At 42.9% G+C, this 20,048-nt stretch overlaps 3 protein-coding genes across 3 annotated transcripts in view; 1 reads left to right on the plus strand and 2 right to left on the minus strand.

Moving 5' to 3' along the window:
• LOC140281516 (tripartite motif-containing protein 16-like) overlaps window positions 1-20,048 on the minus strand; it is a 285,220-nt gene that overhangs the window by 66,084 nt on the left and 199,088 nt on the right. The gene's annotated exons all lie outside the window — the stretch shown is intronic.
• LOC140282295 (low affinity immunoglobulin gamma Fc region receptor III-A-like) lies at window positions 1,614-13,359 on the minus strand. The gene is made up of 6 exons (XM_072376881.1): window positions 13,276-13,359; window positions 11,899-12,162; window positions 11,371-11,616; window positions 10,612-10,728; window positions 6,799-6,884; window positions 1,614-1,820 (listed from the first exon to the last, which is right to left on the minus strand). Exons 1-6 carry the CDS (start codon window positions 13,304-13,306, stop codon window positions 1,614-1,616), a joined length of 951 nt encoding a protein of 316 aa, XP_072232982.1. The 5' UTR covers window positions 13,307-13,359.
• On the plus strand, window positions 16,066-19,677 carry LOC140281539 (butyrophilin-like protein 10). The gene is made up of 6 exons (XM_072375977.1): window positions 16,066-16,166; window positions 18,016-18,384; window positions 18,480-18,563; window positions 18,648-18,745; window positions 18,839-19,037; window positions 19,454-19,677. Exons 1-5 carry the CDS (start codon window positions 16,079-16,081, stop codon window positions 18,896-18,898), a joined length of 699 nt encoding a protein of 232 aa, XP_072232078.1. The 5' UTR covers window positions 16,066-16,078; the 3' UTR covers window positions 18,899-19,037; window positions 19,454-19,677.

The raw sequence follows: 20,048 nt of genomic DNA on the forward strand, positions 1-20,048 counted from the left end.
TTATTTTGGGTTTTGGACCATGTCAACCTTGTTTTATGCATGTATAGATGTTGCGTTTTCGGTTGTCAACGTGCAGTTAATGTGTCAATTGAATATAAAGCTTATAAACGGACTTTTTGCAAGTTGACGTGGACATGTTTCCACAGGAGAGTCTGTAGGGGTTTCTGTATGTTTATCTTGGGCTTGGCCTGTTTTCCTGCTGGAGAAAGAGTTTGATGCTGAATATTAGTTAGTTTTATGTTGTCCTGAAATAATAAAAATACCAGTTTGTCTGATTTGTTGTCCACAGGCATCTTACAGGTGTCTGTTTCCCCTCGACCTATCCTGGCTGCTCTGGGTGATGACGTCGTCCTACCGTGCCGTGTTGATCCTCCAGTTCAGGAAGATGAGGCCTGATCTCCCACCTGAGCCCGGAGAGTGAGCACAGGTACGTGCACTGTATTTTTTAACCTTTGAGGTGGTGCATGCAACACTGAGTGGTGCTAGCATTTTATTTCCACCCGTTTGTCTCGATCATCTCAGGTGTAACGATTCATAAAACCTGTTAACTTTAAGTTGTATCACAGGAATAGTTGTTGCTGTTTGGAAACAGACAAAATCAGACATTTATTTTGGGAACCTAGTTCAGTCGGAGCTATAAGATGTTAACCCTTCATTGTTAACGATCCTGCCTCTTCATTTAAGTCTCGGGGGAACTTATAGACTGTCCTGACGGACTTCCTGATTACAGCACAGAGAAGCCAGTCTATAATAGTGAATTGTTAAGCCTCCACAACATCTCCTGCCTCAGAGCTCCCTGCTCGCCATGTTTTCCTCATTATGGTGTGCCGTCTTTCTGATGTTTCACATAACATGCTGAACAATCATCTGGTCTCTACCAAGTCCCCTGAAACTGGGTTAATTCAACTTTCTAATGCTGACTTCAGGTAATGGAAACAGTATTTATCCATCACTTCTGACTCGGTATATTCAGCATGAAATGTTCTGATGTCGTGCCAATAAAACATCAAAACAAAGACACTCCTCCTGGGTAATATCGGTCGTTTTGGGGGAATTCTTGCAAATGGCATTGCGAGCAGTAGAGGACGCCAGAGGAACACGATGCATTCTGTTCAGGGTAAGCTCATAGTTTCTGCTAATAAGACATTTTACTGGCAGGTTTGGTGTGTTTAAGTTACTACGTTCTGATATAAATACACCAGAATTTATTCAGGGATGTTGGGTTTTTAACTGTAAATGCCCACATTTAGGTTAAAACCGAATGTTGCATCAAATGATACAGTTTTATGAATATTTGTCAAATTAGCATCGATATACTTTTTGTACCAATATAAACGTGTACTGGCAATGCAATCGAGCTATTACCACGTTAACAAAGCAGAAACAGAGCCTTAGTTTCCGTTTCAGGTCACTCTTCCATTAACATCATATTCATGATGGACCCAGATCATGTAGAAATGGAATAGAAAGCCTTTATTGTCATTGAATAACTTGCATACAGTGAAATTTGGAGCACTTCTCTGTTTGGTGCCACATATTTTGCAATTTAAAGTCCATTTAGAGTGCTGATGGCTCTGGGGAAGAAAGTGTCTCTGAGCCTGTTTGTCCTGGCTTTATGTGACCTGGAGCAGCAGGTTGAAGGCGTGCTGACCGGGGTGGGGCGAGTCCTTCACGATGTGCGTCGCACTGCTAACGAATCGTGAGCCGGAAATATTGTCCAGGGAGGGTAGAGAGTGATCCTCTGAGCCGTGTCGGCCCCTCTCTGCAGAGCTCTCCTGTCTGCTGCTGTGATACTGGATGCTCTCCACAGGGGGCTCTGTCTTTGATGTGGTTTGCAGTCAGCTTTGTGAAACGGTTCATGATCAAAGGCCTTTTTTCCTTATCGCCGCACTTTGTGCCGCTGTTTTACTGCCTGGGACTGTTTGGTCTACAGTCCTGTGGATTGATGATTCAGATCTCATGAGTCTGAAGTTCCACTTTGTAACTTTTAGGATGGTCTGTTGGCTTTAACTCAGCATGATCAAAATGACCGGTTTCCTGTACTCAGCCTCTTATTCTTCACTGATGCATCCAACAGCTGCAGAGTCATCTGTCTGGATGAGTTATGCTGGAGGTCTGAGGTGTTGACTCAGAAAGACTAATCCATGCGTTTGTCTCCAGCAGGTTAGACTACTGTAACGGCTGCTCACTGGGCTCTAAACGGGCTGTAAGACAGCTGCAGAACACCCAGAACGCTGCTGCTCGAGTCCTGACTAGAACCAGGAAATACGACCATATTAGTCCAGAGCTCAGGTCTCTGCTGGCTTCCTGTCGCTCAGAGAATAGACTTTAAAACAGCTCTGCTCGTTTACATCTCTGACATGTTAGAGCCATATGAACCAGCTGGAACAGACCTCAGCTCTGACTATGTTTAAATCCAGGCTGGAAACCGTTCTTTAAGTATTTTATCTGCAGTCTTTGCGTTTGATTTGATTAATTTATGATTTTTTTTTATGTTTTATGGAACGATTTAATTTGCCTTCTTGGGATTTTATGTAGCTGTAAAGCACTTTGAGTTGTGCTGTACAGATAAAAGCTTGTAAAAGCTTACAATACTGAAACTGAATCAGAAACCGTGCAAAGGCACCCGTGACTGATGGGATGTTCGTATTTATTATAACCCTCAACAAAAGCATCCGTCACAGTTTAAACAGCTCCTACCCTTTGCTTTGAGATGGTGAGTCAGGCTTTGACTGGTGTTGTGTCTCGTGCACGCAGGTAACAAATCAGCTCGTTTCCTAATGAGACTTTCCCCAACAGAGATGACACAGAGATATATGACCCCCGTTTCCTTCTGTAAAGATTAAAAGATCAAACGGCTGCTTCATTTAGACGGATGACGGAACTCTGATCCAGACAAGGAACAAGGAAACTTTCTGGTCTTTTTCATGGTAATACTAAGGAATATTTTCCAGTTAATGGTTTCTAAACGGCGAGTCATTTCCCCTCCGCAGAGTTAACTGTGACAGTCATAGGCTCGGCCTGTTTGTGGAAAACTGATGGGAATTTTACTGTTTTGAAAAGGGAAACCAACTAATTTATGGGAGAATAAACATTTGCTTTAAATGTTATTAAAACCTGTTCAATGACTGCTGTTTTATGCATGGCTCTTATTAACCCTTTCTTATTGCTGAACAAGCTATAAATACCTTTTGTATAGGGAAGCAAAGTCAGTTGGATGCTGCTGTGGGCTTTAGGCGTGTCAGCAGCAGAAGAATGAGGTAGTACCTCCTGGAGCTATAAAAACCTTTTTTCCAACCACAGATAACTGGCAGGTTTTTATCTTAAAGCCAGTTAACAATCAGTAGAAGTCTCCCATGACAGAGTTTCCTAAACATGTCTGTATAAACAGTGAATCAGATGATAACACATCAAGTGATTCACACACGATCAGCTCAGCTGAGTCCTCTGCTTTGGTTGGCTGAGTCACAGCAGCGGTTTCCAGCATGCAAACTCTGCTCAGCGAGATGGTGGAAAACATTCAGACCAAACAGCTACTAAATTAAATCGGATTAAACTGAGAACAAACAATATTTCAGGAGTTTGTTGGAACTAAAACGAAGACGGGAGGAGTTTCAGGCTGATGTTCATCAGTGGATTTAACTGAAGACCGACGGCATCACTCAGAACATTAAAGTCATCATCATTAAAGAAGATAAATTACCATGAAGCTACACAAGTGTTGCCTTCTGTTTCACTCCTGTGGGGGGGAAACATGAGAGCAATCATCGTGTTCTGTTAATGATAAACCTGCTGGTTCAATGTGCACCGAATCCGTTTCTGACAGCAACAAAGAGCAAAAGGAGACGTGTTGAGTTGGTTTCTGACAGCGTTTAACTTCTCAAACATGTGGAATTCTTTCTCACCGAAGTGAAAACACAAGATTTTCATATCTGCAGTGAAACTTGAGTCCTTCAAACATCCGCTGGTCCTCAGGGAGTTTGTTGTGAATAATAAGTCTTTTTCTGTTATTCAGATTAGGTCACTGACTCATTGGGGAATGATCTGTGCAGAAACCAAAGCTGAACTATCCATTTTCTTTTATGGGAAGAGAATCTGATTTTGGTTTCAGAGCAGATGTGACTTTAATTCTGAGGAAGGCTGCTGAGAGCAAACAGAAGCCTCCAAAGATACAGAGAAGGGCGAAAATGCGGCTGAACACGTACAAAATGAATTAAAAAAACAACCACAAACGTGGTGAAAACAGAACTACAGATACAGAGACTCAACACATAGAAAAACACATGAACCTTGATGTAAAACATGATCATAAAATCCCTTTGAAGCATAATTAACCCACTATGCAAAGCAGTGTTACCGCAAACACTGAAAAACTATAAAGAGTCAAACTTTACAAGAAAAAGCTCCAAAACAAACCCAAAATCACTTTAAAGTCATACATAGTATAAAAAAACAACTGAAAATGAAAAGAAAACACTCAAAAGTGTCTTTAAAATAACACAATAAATGACTGAACAGCTAAAAATCTCCCACAGAACAAATCAGCATAAGTTCACTTCATAGAGACACGAAAACTGAAGATGTTCACAATGAAACCAGCTAAAGACGCACAACAGAGACGTTAAACATCTGCAAAGAGGTCCAGAAGAAGAGTGATGACACACGAAAGTTAACATTTGAATGCTCTTGCAAAGGCTTCTGTCCCAACTGGGTCCCTCCGTTGGTCCCAGGATTGTCGTCTAGCAGCTCCTACACCACGCCTAAGACAATCCAAACTCTGTTCATGTGTCGTCCCACGATGGTGGAATGACCTACCGAGCGCTACCAGAACAGGGGCGTCCCTGTCTATCTTCAAGAAGCTCCTGAAAACCCAGCTCTTCAGAGAGCATCTCCTATCCCAGCACTTACCTTGTACTTCCCTCCCCCCTCTATCTCTGACCTTTATCTTTCTGCTCTTCCTTCTATGCCTGCACCCTATCTCTACTCTGTCCCCTCTGACAGAGTCGGACTCCTGGGTTCCTTCTATGTAGCTTATTGTTAGCTTTTTATAAAGCTGTTATATCTTCATTTGTAAGTCTCTTTGGATAAAAGCGTCTGATAAATACAGAAACAGAAACAGTTCAGCTCAGAGCCTCCAGCTGGTATCCACTTTGACCGCTGAGTAGAAGATCAGCTCTGGATTCACGTCTGTGAGGAAGAAAATAAACTGTTAATCCGCAGCACACAATATGTTCAAATGCAGTTTGATTTCAGATTAAATAAGTTTCACTTCCAGAGAGGTTCAGTGTGTGTTGTTAGAGTTTAGGTTCAGGTTTCTGAACACGTGTAATCTGTACAGGAGAGACTCAGGAGGATGTGTGGAAAGTGTTGGAAGCTGGGAATGACATCACTCAGTGGTGATAAACTGACCTAATCCTCCCTGATCAGGTTATTTATCTTCAGAAATACCAGCTGGTAGCAGCATTTAGAGCTGTGTTTTCTGCACACAAACATCTAGTTCTAGCCAGAAACAAACTGAGAATAAAGGGTTAATTTTTACAGCTGTCAGCACTCTTTATGCACGAGGAAGCTGTGTTAGAGTTCGAGGTCTGAGCTGGGGAAGTTTTTAGGACTTTCTGAGTTGGAAAGCTGACTTTGACAGTTATTTCAGCTCGTTTTTCCTTCTCTGAACTTCCTGACTTACACGTTCTGCTGGAATACACAGATACTCTCAGCGTGGCCTCAGGGGAGCGCAGAGCCAGAGGAAGAAGAAGCCGTACACTCCCTAAACTCCATGATGTCTGTTCTTGAGCTCAAAGCAAAACCACATGTATTCGAGTGTATTTCTCAACTTTTTAAAGCTGGCGGGGTTTTTCTGTAAGAAGTCAGCGTTCTCTAGAATATCGCTGGAAAGTTTCCGTTAAAGGGGAACTCCAGTATTTTTAAACCTGGACCTTATTTCTGGCATGAAATACGTTCACTCCCCGATGTGCTTCGGTGCTTCTTTAAAGTAACAGAATGAATGGTGGGCAGGGAAAGCAGGCTGTATTTTCTTCAGTTATGGCAACAATGTGCTTTTTATTCATTGTTTGCATGGAAATCAACACCTTAGCATCAAAAATATTATTTTCTTGTGTGTGTAAGAGTCAAAAAGCTCCAAAATATGTTGTTTTTTGGTCTAATTAGTGTTTTAACCTTGTAATGAATAAGATTAGATAAATAAGTTTGTTTAAAACTGCTCTTGAACAGGTTCTGAATAAAAAAAGAAATGGGATGAAAATAGTCCTTTTAAAGGTATCTTCTAAAAGTCTGTTATCACCTTGTTTTTGTACAATCTGCGTATAATTGGTGAACTAATTTAAATCGTAAAGAAGATCGATGCTTCGATAAACACAGAGCTAAAAAAAAAACATGTTGAGACCAGATAAAACTAAGTTATGAATAGTTTTTCACTTTCTGATAAAATCAACCAGAGCATAAGAAAATAGAAACTGCACTGAGAGCAGCAGAGCTTATCAGGGTTGGGCTCAGTGTTTTGATTATTGTCACCATGGTGACGCCTGGGCCAATGAAGAGAGCTGAAATGTTAGAGGCGGGTCTTATTGTTTCTTATCAGCAACAAGTGCTGCAGAGTGGAAATGAACCTCAACACTGGCACAGAGGTGAGCTCACACTGTTTTATCATGAAGGAATCAGTCTCATGTGGGATAGATATGTGGATTCATGTGTTATTTAAATAGGTCGTTGTTATCAGTCAGGCTGCAGAGGAAGAATTAAAAAGAGAACTGATTGTTGAAGAAAACAGTGTGTCGGGTGTGCTGTAATGCACTCACCTGTGGTCCTCGGAGGGTTCACCTCCTCTCTGATGGTGACGTCTGTGTACGAGATGGCACGCTCCAGTTTACCTGTTGGAACAACACCTGTCATTGTTACACCTGTCTGGGTTTAGCCTCCAGGCACCTGTCTGTCAGCGACGCATCAGACAGACGGACGGAAACCACGAGGAACATGCAAAAAAATGCTGTGGTACGTCTGTGTTTTTGGAAGAGTAAGCAAACAGAGGAGATAAAAATAGCAGTGAAACTAAATGTGCTGGGAAACTGACTGTCTCTGCTCTGGCCTGCGGCCGTCCAGATTGATTCCCGTATCAGAACAACTAAGGTCCATTTCATCTGTCTTAAACAAAAAGTTCATTTTCATAGAAGGCTACTGGTCACTATCTGACTCCACGTGGCACAGCAGGGGCTGTGGACTTCTTCAATACGAAGGTTTTAGTTTCTAGACGGGCTTATTGCTGCTGAGTTTGTCAAATATATTTATCTGACCCTGTGAGCTCTTCAGGCTATCCAGCTCCATTATGTTTAAGAGTGGAGAGACGTTTCTAAGGCAGAAATCTGAAAAACTCACACTGAAACACTCAAGAAGGACTTCTTCTGACAATAATGACCCTAAATATGTTGCTGCAGCTCCTCCTTCATGGGCTGTCTTTGTGTTTTTTTTTTTTTTTTTTTACCAAACTGAGCCTTAACTTCTACATTTATCTATAAGCAGTTAAAACTCATTGGTCAGCAGTGAAAAAACAGCTTGAACCTGAGTGAGAACTGATGAAATCTTCTGTCAGCTGCTGAACATGTGTGACCTGAATTTGTCCTTGTCAGATCAAAGTTTTAGGCTAATAACATTCAGAGCAGACATGAGTCATCTGATGCCTAAAGAAACGCAGGCTAAGCCTTTTGTTGCAGTATTTATAATGAAGGTCCCTGGGAACTGAACTCTAACATAGTTTGTTTAGAGATGTGATCACAGTGTAGGAGGAACTCCCAGTTCACACCCTCTCTAATCATGTGTTACGTTGCAACTTATGACGTTTTGTGCGTCACTGTGGACCTACAGTTATACACATGGTTTGCACGGTATGTGATTATCGATATCTTCTCACGATATGATAGACGTCGCCATTCTTTGACCTTTTTCTCAGACGTCTCCTGTGCAGTTGAGGTGGCTTAAATCCAAACTTCATTTCAGAATAAACTCCTTTAAACAGGAACCAAACAAACTGTTTTGTTTACCTCCGAGACCAGAGACTGAAACTCAACTATGAAGCTCTATTAAAAGAAAGACGTACTAATGCTGGTTTGGGACGGAGAAACAACTAAGAGGTTATCCTGGAAAGTGTGACCAATCAAATAAACAACGCACCATCGAGTGAGTCTGGTGGCAAATCAACAGTCTGCTGAATGCAGCCAGTTTGAGAATAAAAACACGTTTCCACAGAGGAATAAAACAGCATCCCTCGTCCTCTCCAGGTCTGAAATCACTGATCATATAGCAGCACCTATGACAGTGTTTCAAAGCGTATCGGTTCGCTTGTCCTGTTCACACCAAGCGCTCACAGTTCTTCAAAATGATCCACTTTAGAAATCAGAGTTCATCTACACCCAACCATCGGACACACCCTAAAACCTTATGGGTGGGATCAGGACTGGTGTCTGGCTCCTCAGCTGCACCACCAAACCCCGTCTGTCCTCCTGGATTTGTAGCTTCCTATGCTGCGAAGTTCTTAAAACTATTCTTTTTCTGCTTCAGGAACAGTCTGATCTCACCAACTCTTGACAAACTGATGCTTGTTCAGGAGCCGACTGCTTGTGTGTTGAACACGGGGAGCACTCAGTGTTTCCCGAGATGCTAACGTAACGTTAGCAGGGCGTGTCACCATTGCTGATAATAACTGGAGCAGCAGGTGTGTCACTTACTGCCACAGAAGGATAACTGTTCAGTGTAGTTTATACTTCTTCATCATTTCGTAGCCCAAAAAATGCTAACTACACGTCGCGTAGATGCAGGCCATAAGGGCTGTGATTGGTCCCCTCAGAACGTAATTTCCAGCAGTTGCTTTTTCTGGTCTCAATGGCTGTACACGGCGAAGAAGCTCATCAAATCGGCCCGTTGACATTCAAAAGTATCGAAAGTGCATTTGTTCATCCCGGTTGTAAATTCACCCGTTCAGCCTCGGCCGGTCGTACAGACTGGTTCAGCGCTTCAGCATTTGAAATTTAAGCATTTGTTCTTTAATATTGATGAAGTCCAACTGCAAATACAGCTGCTCCACCTCGGTTGCCATTGGTTACTGTTGTTAACTAGAAGAAAAAGCAAGGATTCGGCTGTAACCTGAAACCACACAAACACACAGCCACACCCCCCTACTGGCATGGTGGTGAACTGCAGAGCAACGCGTTCCCTCAACGCAGAACTTCGAATGCTCAATCACGACGTTATGGAGGAGTATAAACTAAGCATTAGGGTTTGGTGGTGGAGGGATGAGGACCTAAATGCAGACTGAAGAAAATAGAAACTAAAAACATGGCAGAGCCGGAAAACCATAAACTCAGTTTACAGGCAAGCAGGATGGCACGAAGAGACAAGCGAAGAACAGAGGAAATTACCAAGATGATTGTAACAACAATGGTCTGATGAGGACTGAGATTAATCAGGAGGAATAGATACTGAGGGGAACAAATGAGGAAGTGGCTGCAGCTGTGGCTGATTTAGTGGAGAGAGGTGTGTAAGTGGAGCTGAGGGGAAACTGAGAGGAGCTGAGGGAAACTGAGAGAAACTGAGGGAAACTGAGAGAAACTGAGGGGGAACTGAGAGGAATGACCAGAACAAGATCCTAAAACACAATACGAGGTACAAGTTCTAACAAAATACCAACTAAGAAGAAAGAAACAACTAAACCCAAACAACAGGAAACTCATTAACACAGTTCAAAGAAAACACCAACAAAAACACAAAATAGATTTAATAAAAGAACTCAGAAATAATTAAACCATAGACAAGACCAGGTCACAGATTGTGACAATAAGTTTCAAAGTTGAGCTGTAAACGGTTCCCTGTCCGTACTGATCAATCAGCAGATCTTAGTTCACAGCTCGTTTTCAGCTCCTGCCTTAAATATAAGAGCTTTCCAATCATAAGACAAACCTTTGTGACGCAGCTTTATGGGAACTGGTTGAACGTTTGAACACAGCCTTTAGAAAACAGCTTGTAGATAAACTGGCTGTGGTTTAGACATGATGGCATTCACACCATAATTAACTGGTATCAAGGGGCCCAAAACGTGCTATCAGTCCTCACTCAGTCACACCAGCACTAACAGCTGCTGACACAGGGGAATTTATGCTGCTGATACCCACTTATGGACCACTTCTCTGAGATTTAACAGACCATAATATGTTTTTACTGGTCTGAAGCTCTTTGCCTTTCGTGATGCCATCCCACTGCAGGTGTGCAGATGTTCTAAATAAAGTTGTTGGTTATTTTGTGTTGTGGTTTACATTCAAACTTACTTTATTACTTTACAGTGGATACAAAAGAAAAGGTTAATAATAGATTATTGGTAGTGCATAATGGCCTCCCCTTCCTTTATGAATTATTATTATTATCTGCTATCTACCCCCCATCTTCTCTGAGCAGGATGCATTTTTTTTTGCCCATTTGCCAATGATAAATCATATAAATTGTGTCAAACAGGTATGTAGTGGACCTTGTGTGAGAAGCCTGCACACAATGCAGCTTTGGCCTAAAACTTTGACAACAACAGGATGCAAAATGTTTACATGAAAACATGCTGACCTTTGAGGTTTCTCCAGAGGCAGAGCAGCATCAGAAAGACCAGCAACAGGCAGACACCCACAACAGGAAGTAGTATGAGGTTGAAGGAAGAAGTCTGTGTTTCAGGTGGTGCTGCATCTAAACAGAAAGACCACAGGTTGGCCTACATGAAAACAATCTGAGAGCGGCATCAACACGGTTAGCAGGTCGAGAGCTAGGCCAGGCTAAAACCAGCAGCTCTGAACCTTAATAAGTTCTGACCGTGTCCTGACTGGGCTGAGATTTAAGGGAGAGAAATGACCTTTTGATTAAACATTCAGAACTGTATATCATCACAAACATGCCACAAAGCTAGCAAAACAACAGCTAGCAAGCTTGTTAGCTCACATTTGTGAAGGAATATCAACTGTACAGGATGTTGAGGTCTCCTGTGAAAAGTGAGGAAATGAAAAAGTAGATGAGATGAATGAAGAAGATATCCTCATGAATCCAGATTTAAACAATTATCTATACCCAGATCGAGGACCACGAGCAAACTTATCAGCTGAGACACGATTCATTATTCAGTGGGAGTCTAGTCAGTGGTTTTCCACTTTAAAGCACGTCTGTGCGGGCTTCATGTCTAACGGTGAAAGGTTGCATTCATTTTTTACAGTCTATGGGGAAATCACAGAAAATAAAGAACAAAGACAAACAATAGTTCAGACTCTGATGATCTCATATCACGTGGTGCCACGTTGCTCATAAAGAGAAAGTCTGAAGATTTTGGCCTTCTCTCACCCCTGACAGCCAGCCAGCTCTCTGGAGAGTCTCCAGCTCCGGATATGTTGCACTTGTAGAGTCCTTCATCAGATTTGGAAACCCTTTTGATGGTCAGGTTTCCTGTAGGGCTGCTCCGAATGAAGGACCCATCCTTATAGAACTGAGTGAGATTGGAATAAGACGTCGTCCTGCTTCTGCAGAGCAGGGTCACGGCTTCTCCTTCATTCACAGGAAGAACCGGAGTCTCCAAGATTAGTTCACCAACTGAAAGGCAAGACAATGATCTGACATTTAGTGAGCTTTAGACCATGTCGACGTGATGTTTTGCCTTCTGTCTGTATAGCTGGGGCTGGCCTTTGTACTGGTTACAGGAAAAGTGACAGAAACGCCTGTCAAAGTAGAGCAGAAGTTACAGGAAGCCTTTGTTTGATGCTCAAACAGCACAGCTGCATTTGGTTGGCCGCCTCTCTGTGTGATGAATCAGTTAGTTGCTGTAAACTGTGCTTTTAAAGTCTAGCAGCTGCAGTTTGTGATGTTTAAACCCACCTGCCACAGTGATGTTGACGGTGTTGCTGCACCTTCCTGCTGCAGACTCACACCAGTAAACTCCAGAGTCCGAATCATAAAGATGGTTGATGAAGCAGTTAGATTCATTTCTTCCTTTCAAGGATGGAGGACAGTCGTCATTTAGCTGTTTGGATGTGTTTCTTTTAACTGTCCATTCAGACAAGCTTCCCTGCTGCTCACAGCTCAGAGCGACAGACTCGTACTGGAAGAAATGGGATCTGTTGGGGATCACTCTCAGGAAAGCTGCAAGAAAGACAGAAAACAAAACTTTTAACAGTCGCAGAAAGACGCAGCAAGGACACTTCGACTGTTAGACAGCGAGTTTGTCACCTTCTTCATCAGAAGAAACAAGCGAGTCTGTTGCAGAAAGCCCACTTTTAAAGCCATACAAGTGAAAGCAGCAAAGCTTATGCAGCCTACGGCGGCTGCAGCGATGAAGCTTCTCACCAGAGAAAAGAGCAACACGTGAAATTAACCGCAGGCAGTTTGAAGACATAACAAAAGATAACGCAGAGCCTTTGATGTGGAGAATCTTCTTTGCTTTCTTGCTTGGTAACATGGTGATAATTTTAACAGTTCTGCGTAGGTTCATTGCTGGTGATTAGAGGAGATTAAATAGTAGTAAAAACCTTCCGTAGAAAGCCAAATAAAATGCCAATGAGATGACATTGGTCGTCAAAAACTGTCTTAAAAGTTTCTCAAATTTCAGCATTTCTCTCATGAACAGAAATGATTCAAGTAGAGGATATGTTGGTGTTACATGAACACGTTTTCTCGTTCCTGTTAACAGACGAGCGGCTGCATTTTGCACCAGCTGCGTACAACGAGGAGATGGCTGATCGACACCCACGCCAGATGGAAGCAGAGATAGCTTTTTTTATCAAACTTTTTCATCTGTAGGACAGATGTAGTGCTTAAAGTAAGTTTTCACAAACTGAGTCGAGCTGTACAGAAGGTCAAAGAAGATCGATTATACTGCGTGAATCTCACGGCCCAAGAAAACTACGAGGCCTGCGATGACCCAGCACGGGCAGATAGATGTCAGGATTTTCTGGAAGGGGATATTATGCTGATAAAAAAGACAACATATATCATGAGAACAAGACGGGGCCCAGGATGTGGCCTTGAACGCCACATGTAAGTGGGACGAGTTGAAAAACATTGACCTATGTCAAACTCCTGTATGTCAGATATGAGCCAGACTGCTGAAGCGAAGCAACTTTAAAGCTGCCAGACTGTTCTGTTCAAGCCATGACAAGAAGAGGCTGTCGACAGGAAAACAAAACTGCTCAGAAATAAGAACGCAGCCGGAGTTTTAGAGCTCAATCAGAAGAGAAATAGCAGAAACACACTCACCGACAACAGCGCACAGTGTTGTTATCTCCATGCTGAGAAGCTGCACTGACTGACTGACGAAGGCTGACAGTCAGGATACTTCATTGCACTCTGATTGGGTAACACAGGCCACAACTTCCTGCTGACACAATCTCCATCAACAAATGTGTGAAGCTGATCTTATTTATGCAGGATGTTTCTTTTTGTCACATCAAATGTCAGACGTTGGCGGCCTTTCATATCCCCCGTCTGCTCCTCTCAACACACATTTGTTTGTGAGTGATCGTGTCGCTGTTATCATACAGCTTATCACCTCAAAACCAAAGGAGTTTTACTCTCTGAGTTTTACTCACCAGGAATAGACAGCCAAAAGAGGGAGAGGAGAGCTCAGAGTCGGCCCACACAGCAGCCAGAGACAGACAAAGAGACAGCCATGAGGCCACAGGTGGCGTAAGTCACCTCAGCCTGATCAGGAAGCAATAGGAAAGTGTTGTTTCCCCATCACATCATATTCAGCTCAGGGACTAACCGCTGATTGGTGGCACCAGTTGTTTATTGCTTAATGTGATCTGCACTTTAAAGTTTGAGCTTTTCATTTCGTTGTGTTGCTGTACAGAGACAATAAATTGCGAAACAGCAAAAAATTGTTGCTTGAGGCAACTTGTTTATGTGTTTATGTTGTTTATGTTTTATGCATTTAGCAGACGCTTTTATCCAAAGCGACTTACAGGTAGGCAGATAGGGTAAGGGGGTCTTGCCTAAGGACCCCTACTGGAGATGGTAGTACCTTTCACGTACTTTTCACTTGGGGATATTACAAGAAAACCTGACTCCTGGGGGCAAAATATGCAGATCAGAGGGGTTGAGCAACACTTTTACTTTTACTATTATTGCTGAATCTTTTAGGGGAATTTCATCAACACATTTAGAGTAAACACACATGTGACCACAGCAGCATACAAGGATTCCCAAAACAACAGATTCCTAGACTTATACCTTTCAATAAAATGTGTGTATGTGGCCAAAAAGACCCCTGACCTGAGGTCCATGTCTGCATCACAAACATTTACCAGAGAACCTGCTGCCCAGCTCTCCTGAATGCACAAATACTCAAATGCTTGAAATATTGACACATTTCAGTTATAGAACTTGATTAAATATGAAAGGTGATGACCTGTGGGGACTGTTGGGACTTACTGTAACTGTTAGCTGGTTAGCTCAGGTTTCATCAGGGGTCTTTCCCGGTGTTGTGTGCTGGCGGTGCCCCCCCCCCCCCCCCCCCCCAACCCTCCATCCACATGACTGCTTCATCATTTCTGTGCTTTTCAATGAGAAAATGCTCATTTTCAACCTCACTACTCGTGAAGAACAGTATGTTTTTCTGCGGTTTGTCTCAAGTCCAGCTTCACCAGCAGCCAGTTCACTCACTGAATATCTGGCACTGAACAACAGACACTGACTATGTATGATCCAGAATAGGGGACAGTAGCGTGAAGTTTCAGTCAGCACCAAACAGGTGAGAAAGCTAAAGCAACACTGGAGAACTTTGTGAACCTTAAAATCTTTGTCATTCACGTTCACGGACCTGATATTGCACTGGATCACCCGAGAGAGCTGAGATATAACCGCTCAGGATCTTTGTTTTTCACCACGTCACGCACCTGTAACTAGATAGAGACATACCTCTGGCATAAAAGACATGCAGAGTTAGCTTCATTAGTCATGTTTCCACCCAAAAGGGATTCGAATCGTGTGTGTTTCCATCAAAAGTACGGACTTTTGTGAAAACTACTAAGCTTTCTAACTCGTTAGAGATTTCCCCAGGTTGGCATGACAACCAGCCAGTCAGACTTGATGCGAACACAGCTGTTTCCATCCCTTTCGAATCAACCAAAACCCGGCGCTAGCGAGCATGTTTTCATTTGTGCGAATCGGGGGATTTTAATTCGAATTATGCCGTTTTCATCATAATTTTCTAAACAGGCACCTATAGTTGATTTCAGAAAGTAATAACAGATAGTCTCTTTTGTTGTTTTTCTTTCATCTGTCAGGGAAGATGCGGACTTGCATGAAAAGAACGTGATCATTTCTCCCTATGTTCTGTGTCGGCTGTGAATCGGAGGAGATTTAAGCTGCGGCTGATTCCTTTAATAAAACTAATGAAACATGTGATACTCCAGATGTTTCCTTCAGTGCTCTGTATCATGACAAACCGAAAATAGCCAACATTACAAAATCACCTCTGTTTACTTTCAGACCAATAAGTTCTTCTCGTGTGAAAATATTTGGTCAGTTTTTTCAGATTTCACCTCCAAATCTTGGAAGTTTACAGTCTTCCAAAATGTTCCCTGTTAACTTGTAATATGTGTGAGTTACGTTCTGATGTGTTGATTTCACGCATCTGTGCAGGTGAAGGGCTGACAGGGGTTTGTTTTTTATGACTGTAAAAACACTGTAAAAACTGTTTGTTTGAAGATAATGAAAGAAATTCTCTAAAATTTCTGGGTAAAATGATACTTTCAGTCTGTAAGAGAAAACGATAGATAAACAAAAAAATTAAATATTTGTTGGTCATAAATCTCATAACTTATTAAAATTCTTATGAGGATTACAATTTCTATTCGTTATTTCTGTACAGAACTTGTTTGTATTAGTATCACGAAACCCTTCGATACCATATTGTGATGACTCACGTTGCTGTTTACGTACATGACGCACAACGTAATCACATGATCACTGACATCACAACGGGATTCCGCGGAAGCCTTCTATAAAAAGGACACCACTCTGGTGATAGCTGGATTTGTGCTCCGTAGGCTTACGCATGGCAACAACTTTCAGGAAGGACGTTTACACGTGTTCGTTGTGGGTTTTCACTGTCTGCTTGGCTTTCTTTTGGATCCCCGTTCAAGGTAAAAACATTATAATTACATTACAAACTATTGATCTACGTTTACACGCTAACGTTTAAAGAATAGTCTTGTAAGTAACTAATGTGAGTCGTTAGCCTAAGTTTTGTGTACATTTGTGAAACTGAGTATGCCGAATTGGCTATCAGCAGTTGATCTTTGCTTTCTTTCACTTAACTTTCCGCGGACTATCACTAAATTATTGTGACAAAGTAAAAAGCTTAAAAACGCGATGATTCTTAAGCAAGTTTCGCCCGCTTCTGGCGCTTCTGACTCAAAGCGGGCTTGTGGAAGATATTTGAACGAGACGCCAGAAAGGATGATACCCTCAATCAGTTTAAGTGAAGTTTCCAAGAGAAATACGAGTATAAGTCGTGCGTTTGTCCAGTTTTAACTGAGTTAATTCTACTCAAACTGACCGATCTGCCAGCTTGTGTTTACCTAAAGTTGCTTAGCAACCTAAAGACAAATACTTCCTGGAAAATGATGCTCACCGCAGTAACTCGGCTGATTTGATTAAAGTCAATATTTCCTCGTTTTTATGCTTGTTTGTATAAACTCCTTTTATTAATTTTGCTTGTCATGGTTAGTTAGATCATCTGCCTCATGATTCATCAGCTGAGTCAACATGAGTCGCATCCCGAAGCTGAACAAAAATGAAGATGACAATTTATTTAAGCAGCTGTGACGGTAAAGTCACACTGTGACCCAGTATTAATGATTATAATTGTGTTAATTTGCAGTTAAAAATGTCTCAATTCAAGCTGACTAAAGTTTGGGATTAAAAAGTCCTGTTCAACAGCACATAATGATATTATTTAACCCCAAAGACTCGACATTCACCATGATAAACATGACTTTTTCACAATAACTTCAATTTATCAATCAATATAACATCAGTTAGACCTATTGCAGCATGACAAATCATTTAATTCTAATATTAGCAGTTTCCTTTTAATTGTAATGTATATTATGTAAGGCTAAATATTAAATTTTTCTTAATAGAAAAGCTGGTTACGAGTCATCTAACCAGGCGGTCAAGTGTGGTTAGCGGAGGGGGGGGGTTCTCACCAGAAATTAAACGGGTCATCTGACCCGTGAAAGAGAGAAATTCTTTAATGAACACCTGCTGCTTCGTGTAGGAGAGTATCGCTCATGTTTATTCAGAATTTTACGATTTGGATCTAATTTTTCTGAAGCTACAGTTCATAAAACCTTGATGGAGAAACCCAAATGGATCACTGTCCCATCTCTGCCCTGGGTTCTGGTGTTTGTAAAGTTATGAACTGAGGAGAGTTAATGCACTCAGGCGATTACTTTACAGATAAGGAAATTAAGCCTGTGTCAAGCAGCTGAGCAGGAGGCTTTGTTGGGGGAAAACCAGCGAGCCAGCGCTTTCTCTTTCTCTGTGGGGATCGTGTGTGACTGCAGCTGAATTCACTGCAGTTTTCTTTACCTTACGAGACGTGTGAGGCTGCCGTTATAAAGGTTTTATTAGAGCAGAGCGGCAGTCTGGCAACGCTGACAAAATAAACCGAAAAATGTGTGAATGAGAGCAGCTTTGTTGGGAATTCAGTCGTGTTCATGTACACCTAAACGTCAAAAGAATGTAAATTTGTCTTAAGTATGGAGCTCCAAGGCTTATTTCATCTCCAGAGGCCTTATCTGAGAATCACAATACGCTCACTGTAACCCCCCCACATGTCTGTTGTGGTGAGTTTCTGGAGATTCCACACGAGTGGGAGAATCATGACTCAACACTAAAAGATGCTGTAACAGAGCTGACCGAAGCTGTTTAAGGTTCTCCACATGCAGAGTCGGAGCATCAAAGTGTTTTATTCCTCGTTTCCAGGAGACTTTCATTTGATTGGCTCATCCGAGCCGATCATCACTGCCCCCGGCGATGACGTCATCTTGCCGTGCCACCTGGACTCTGAGCTGGACGTGCAGGACTGGACGGTGGAGTGGTCCAAACCGGACATAAAGCCGAGCCCCTCGGAACGGCAGAGCCGGGTGGACGTGGTGTACCTGTACAGGGTGAGGATCGAAGTCCAGGACATAATGATCGTGTCCTACATCGGGAGGACGTCGCTGCTCACCGAAGGTCTGAAACGCGGAGACATGTCGCTCAGGATCAGGAACGTGACGCTGGAAGATGGCGGCAGGTACCGGTGTTTCACGCCCACGCTGGGCAGAGGGGCCGTGGTCCGGCTTGTTGTCGGTGAGTAGACGGGTCCGAGCTCACATGCTTTTATCTCGTGTTGTGGTTGGTCTTTCTTTCCTTAAATCACTGAAACTCTTCTTCTGGTGTTTCAGATCCAAATTATGTTAAAACTCCAACAACGGAGACGGCGCTGCTTCTCACGACTCCAGAACCACAGGACAAGTTCCTCGGTAGAGGTGAGAGAACCCGGAGAACTGAGCACCTTCTGTGATGGTCCAGCATCCAGACTTTTTACTCATCTTGTCCTGTTTCTTCCTCAGCTCGGAACAGGCTGGCTGCTCTGGCCACATTCATGGTTTTCTTCGTCGTCCTCTGCTTGTTTGCAGCTTCTTTCTGTAAACGGCGCCGGAAACAAAACGTGAGTCACTGACAAACAAAGCCAACGAGCTGCTGCTGCTTTTCTCTCAGCAGAGGTTTAACTTTTTGTCTCGGTTCATGTGTTTTCCAAAAGGGTGACGCAGTGCCGATCAGATGCTTTTCAGCCGCGTCGCTCTGCCCAACGGCTGTGTAGAGCTCGGCTCTACTGAACCTTTCGGCCCGGCTCGGGGGTGAGAACCTGCACCAGCTGCAGCCTCGTGGAGACACCGGATCTGCCGGAGCTCAGAGAAGCTCCTCAGAGAAGCTCCTCAGAGTTCGGTGGATGACGACATGTAAGTGTGACTTTGACTCCAGTGATGTGACATCTTAATGGGTTTAAAGTTCACTTTAATGACACTTTATCACTGAAGTTAAACTGTGATAAAAGCAATACAAAAGTCTCCTTTTTAAGCTTTTTAAGCTTGCATCCATCATCCCTGTTTAAAGCTCGTCAGCATATCTCGTCGGCCCTGATAAGCCTGGTTTTCATTTCCGTTTAAATTTGCCTCTTTCAGTTCCACACATACATTTATCTCCATTCGCTTTGCATTTTCTTTGCTCCGTTTGTCAGCAGATGGTTAGAAATTCCCCCTAAATGTGCACGTTTCACTGGAGTTAACGCGCTCCTCTGCAGGTTACTCTCCTGCCTGATTAACCGGCTCCTCGTCCAGCTGGTGTTTAACCTTCTTCTTTCTTTGTCTACCTGAAGGTCTCCGTGTGGCTGCAGCCAGACGCTGGAGGATCAGCCCGAGTGGAAATAAGTCTGGTCTGGTGTTGGATCAGCCGAAAAGAGCAAACGTCTCCCATCTGTTCACTGAGCCCCACTGGCTTCCCATCACTGATGTTGGCCTACAAAGTGCTTAATGGAGCGGCTCCCATCTACTTAAATGTTCTCACAAAGGCTTCCGTCACGACTCGGTCCCTCGGGTCATCAAAGGAGCGCCGACGCCACGCTGAAGACGAGCCAGACTCTTTTCATGTGTCGCTCCACGATGGTGGACTGACCCACCAAGTGTTAGCAGAACAGTTCCTTCTGTCTTCAAGAAACTCTTAAAGCCCCAGCTGTTCAGAGAGCATCTCTGCACTCTGTCGCCTCTGACTGAGCCTGACTGGTGGTTTCCTTCTACTTATTGTTAGCTTTGATGTTATATCTGTCAGTCGCTTCTCCTAAAAGCAGAAACACGATGAAGACTTTGTTTAGTGGTCGGCAGCTTATTGAGTGGAATGTTTACCAGCTGGACCTTGTTCAGTTATATTAACACTTTATGTTTAAAATGTCTCTGATCAGACTGCTTCATGGGAAA

This window comes from Leuresthes tenuis, unplaced genomic scaffold (genome assembly GCF_036924035.1).
Source record: "Leuresthes tenuis unplaced genomic scaffold, fLeuTen1.0.hap1 SCAF_22, whole genome shotgun sequence".
NCBI lineage: Eukaryota > Metazoa > Chordata > Actinopteri > Atheriniformes > Atherinopsidae > Leuresthes > Leuresthes tenuis.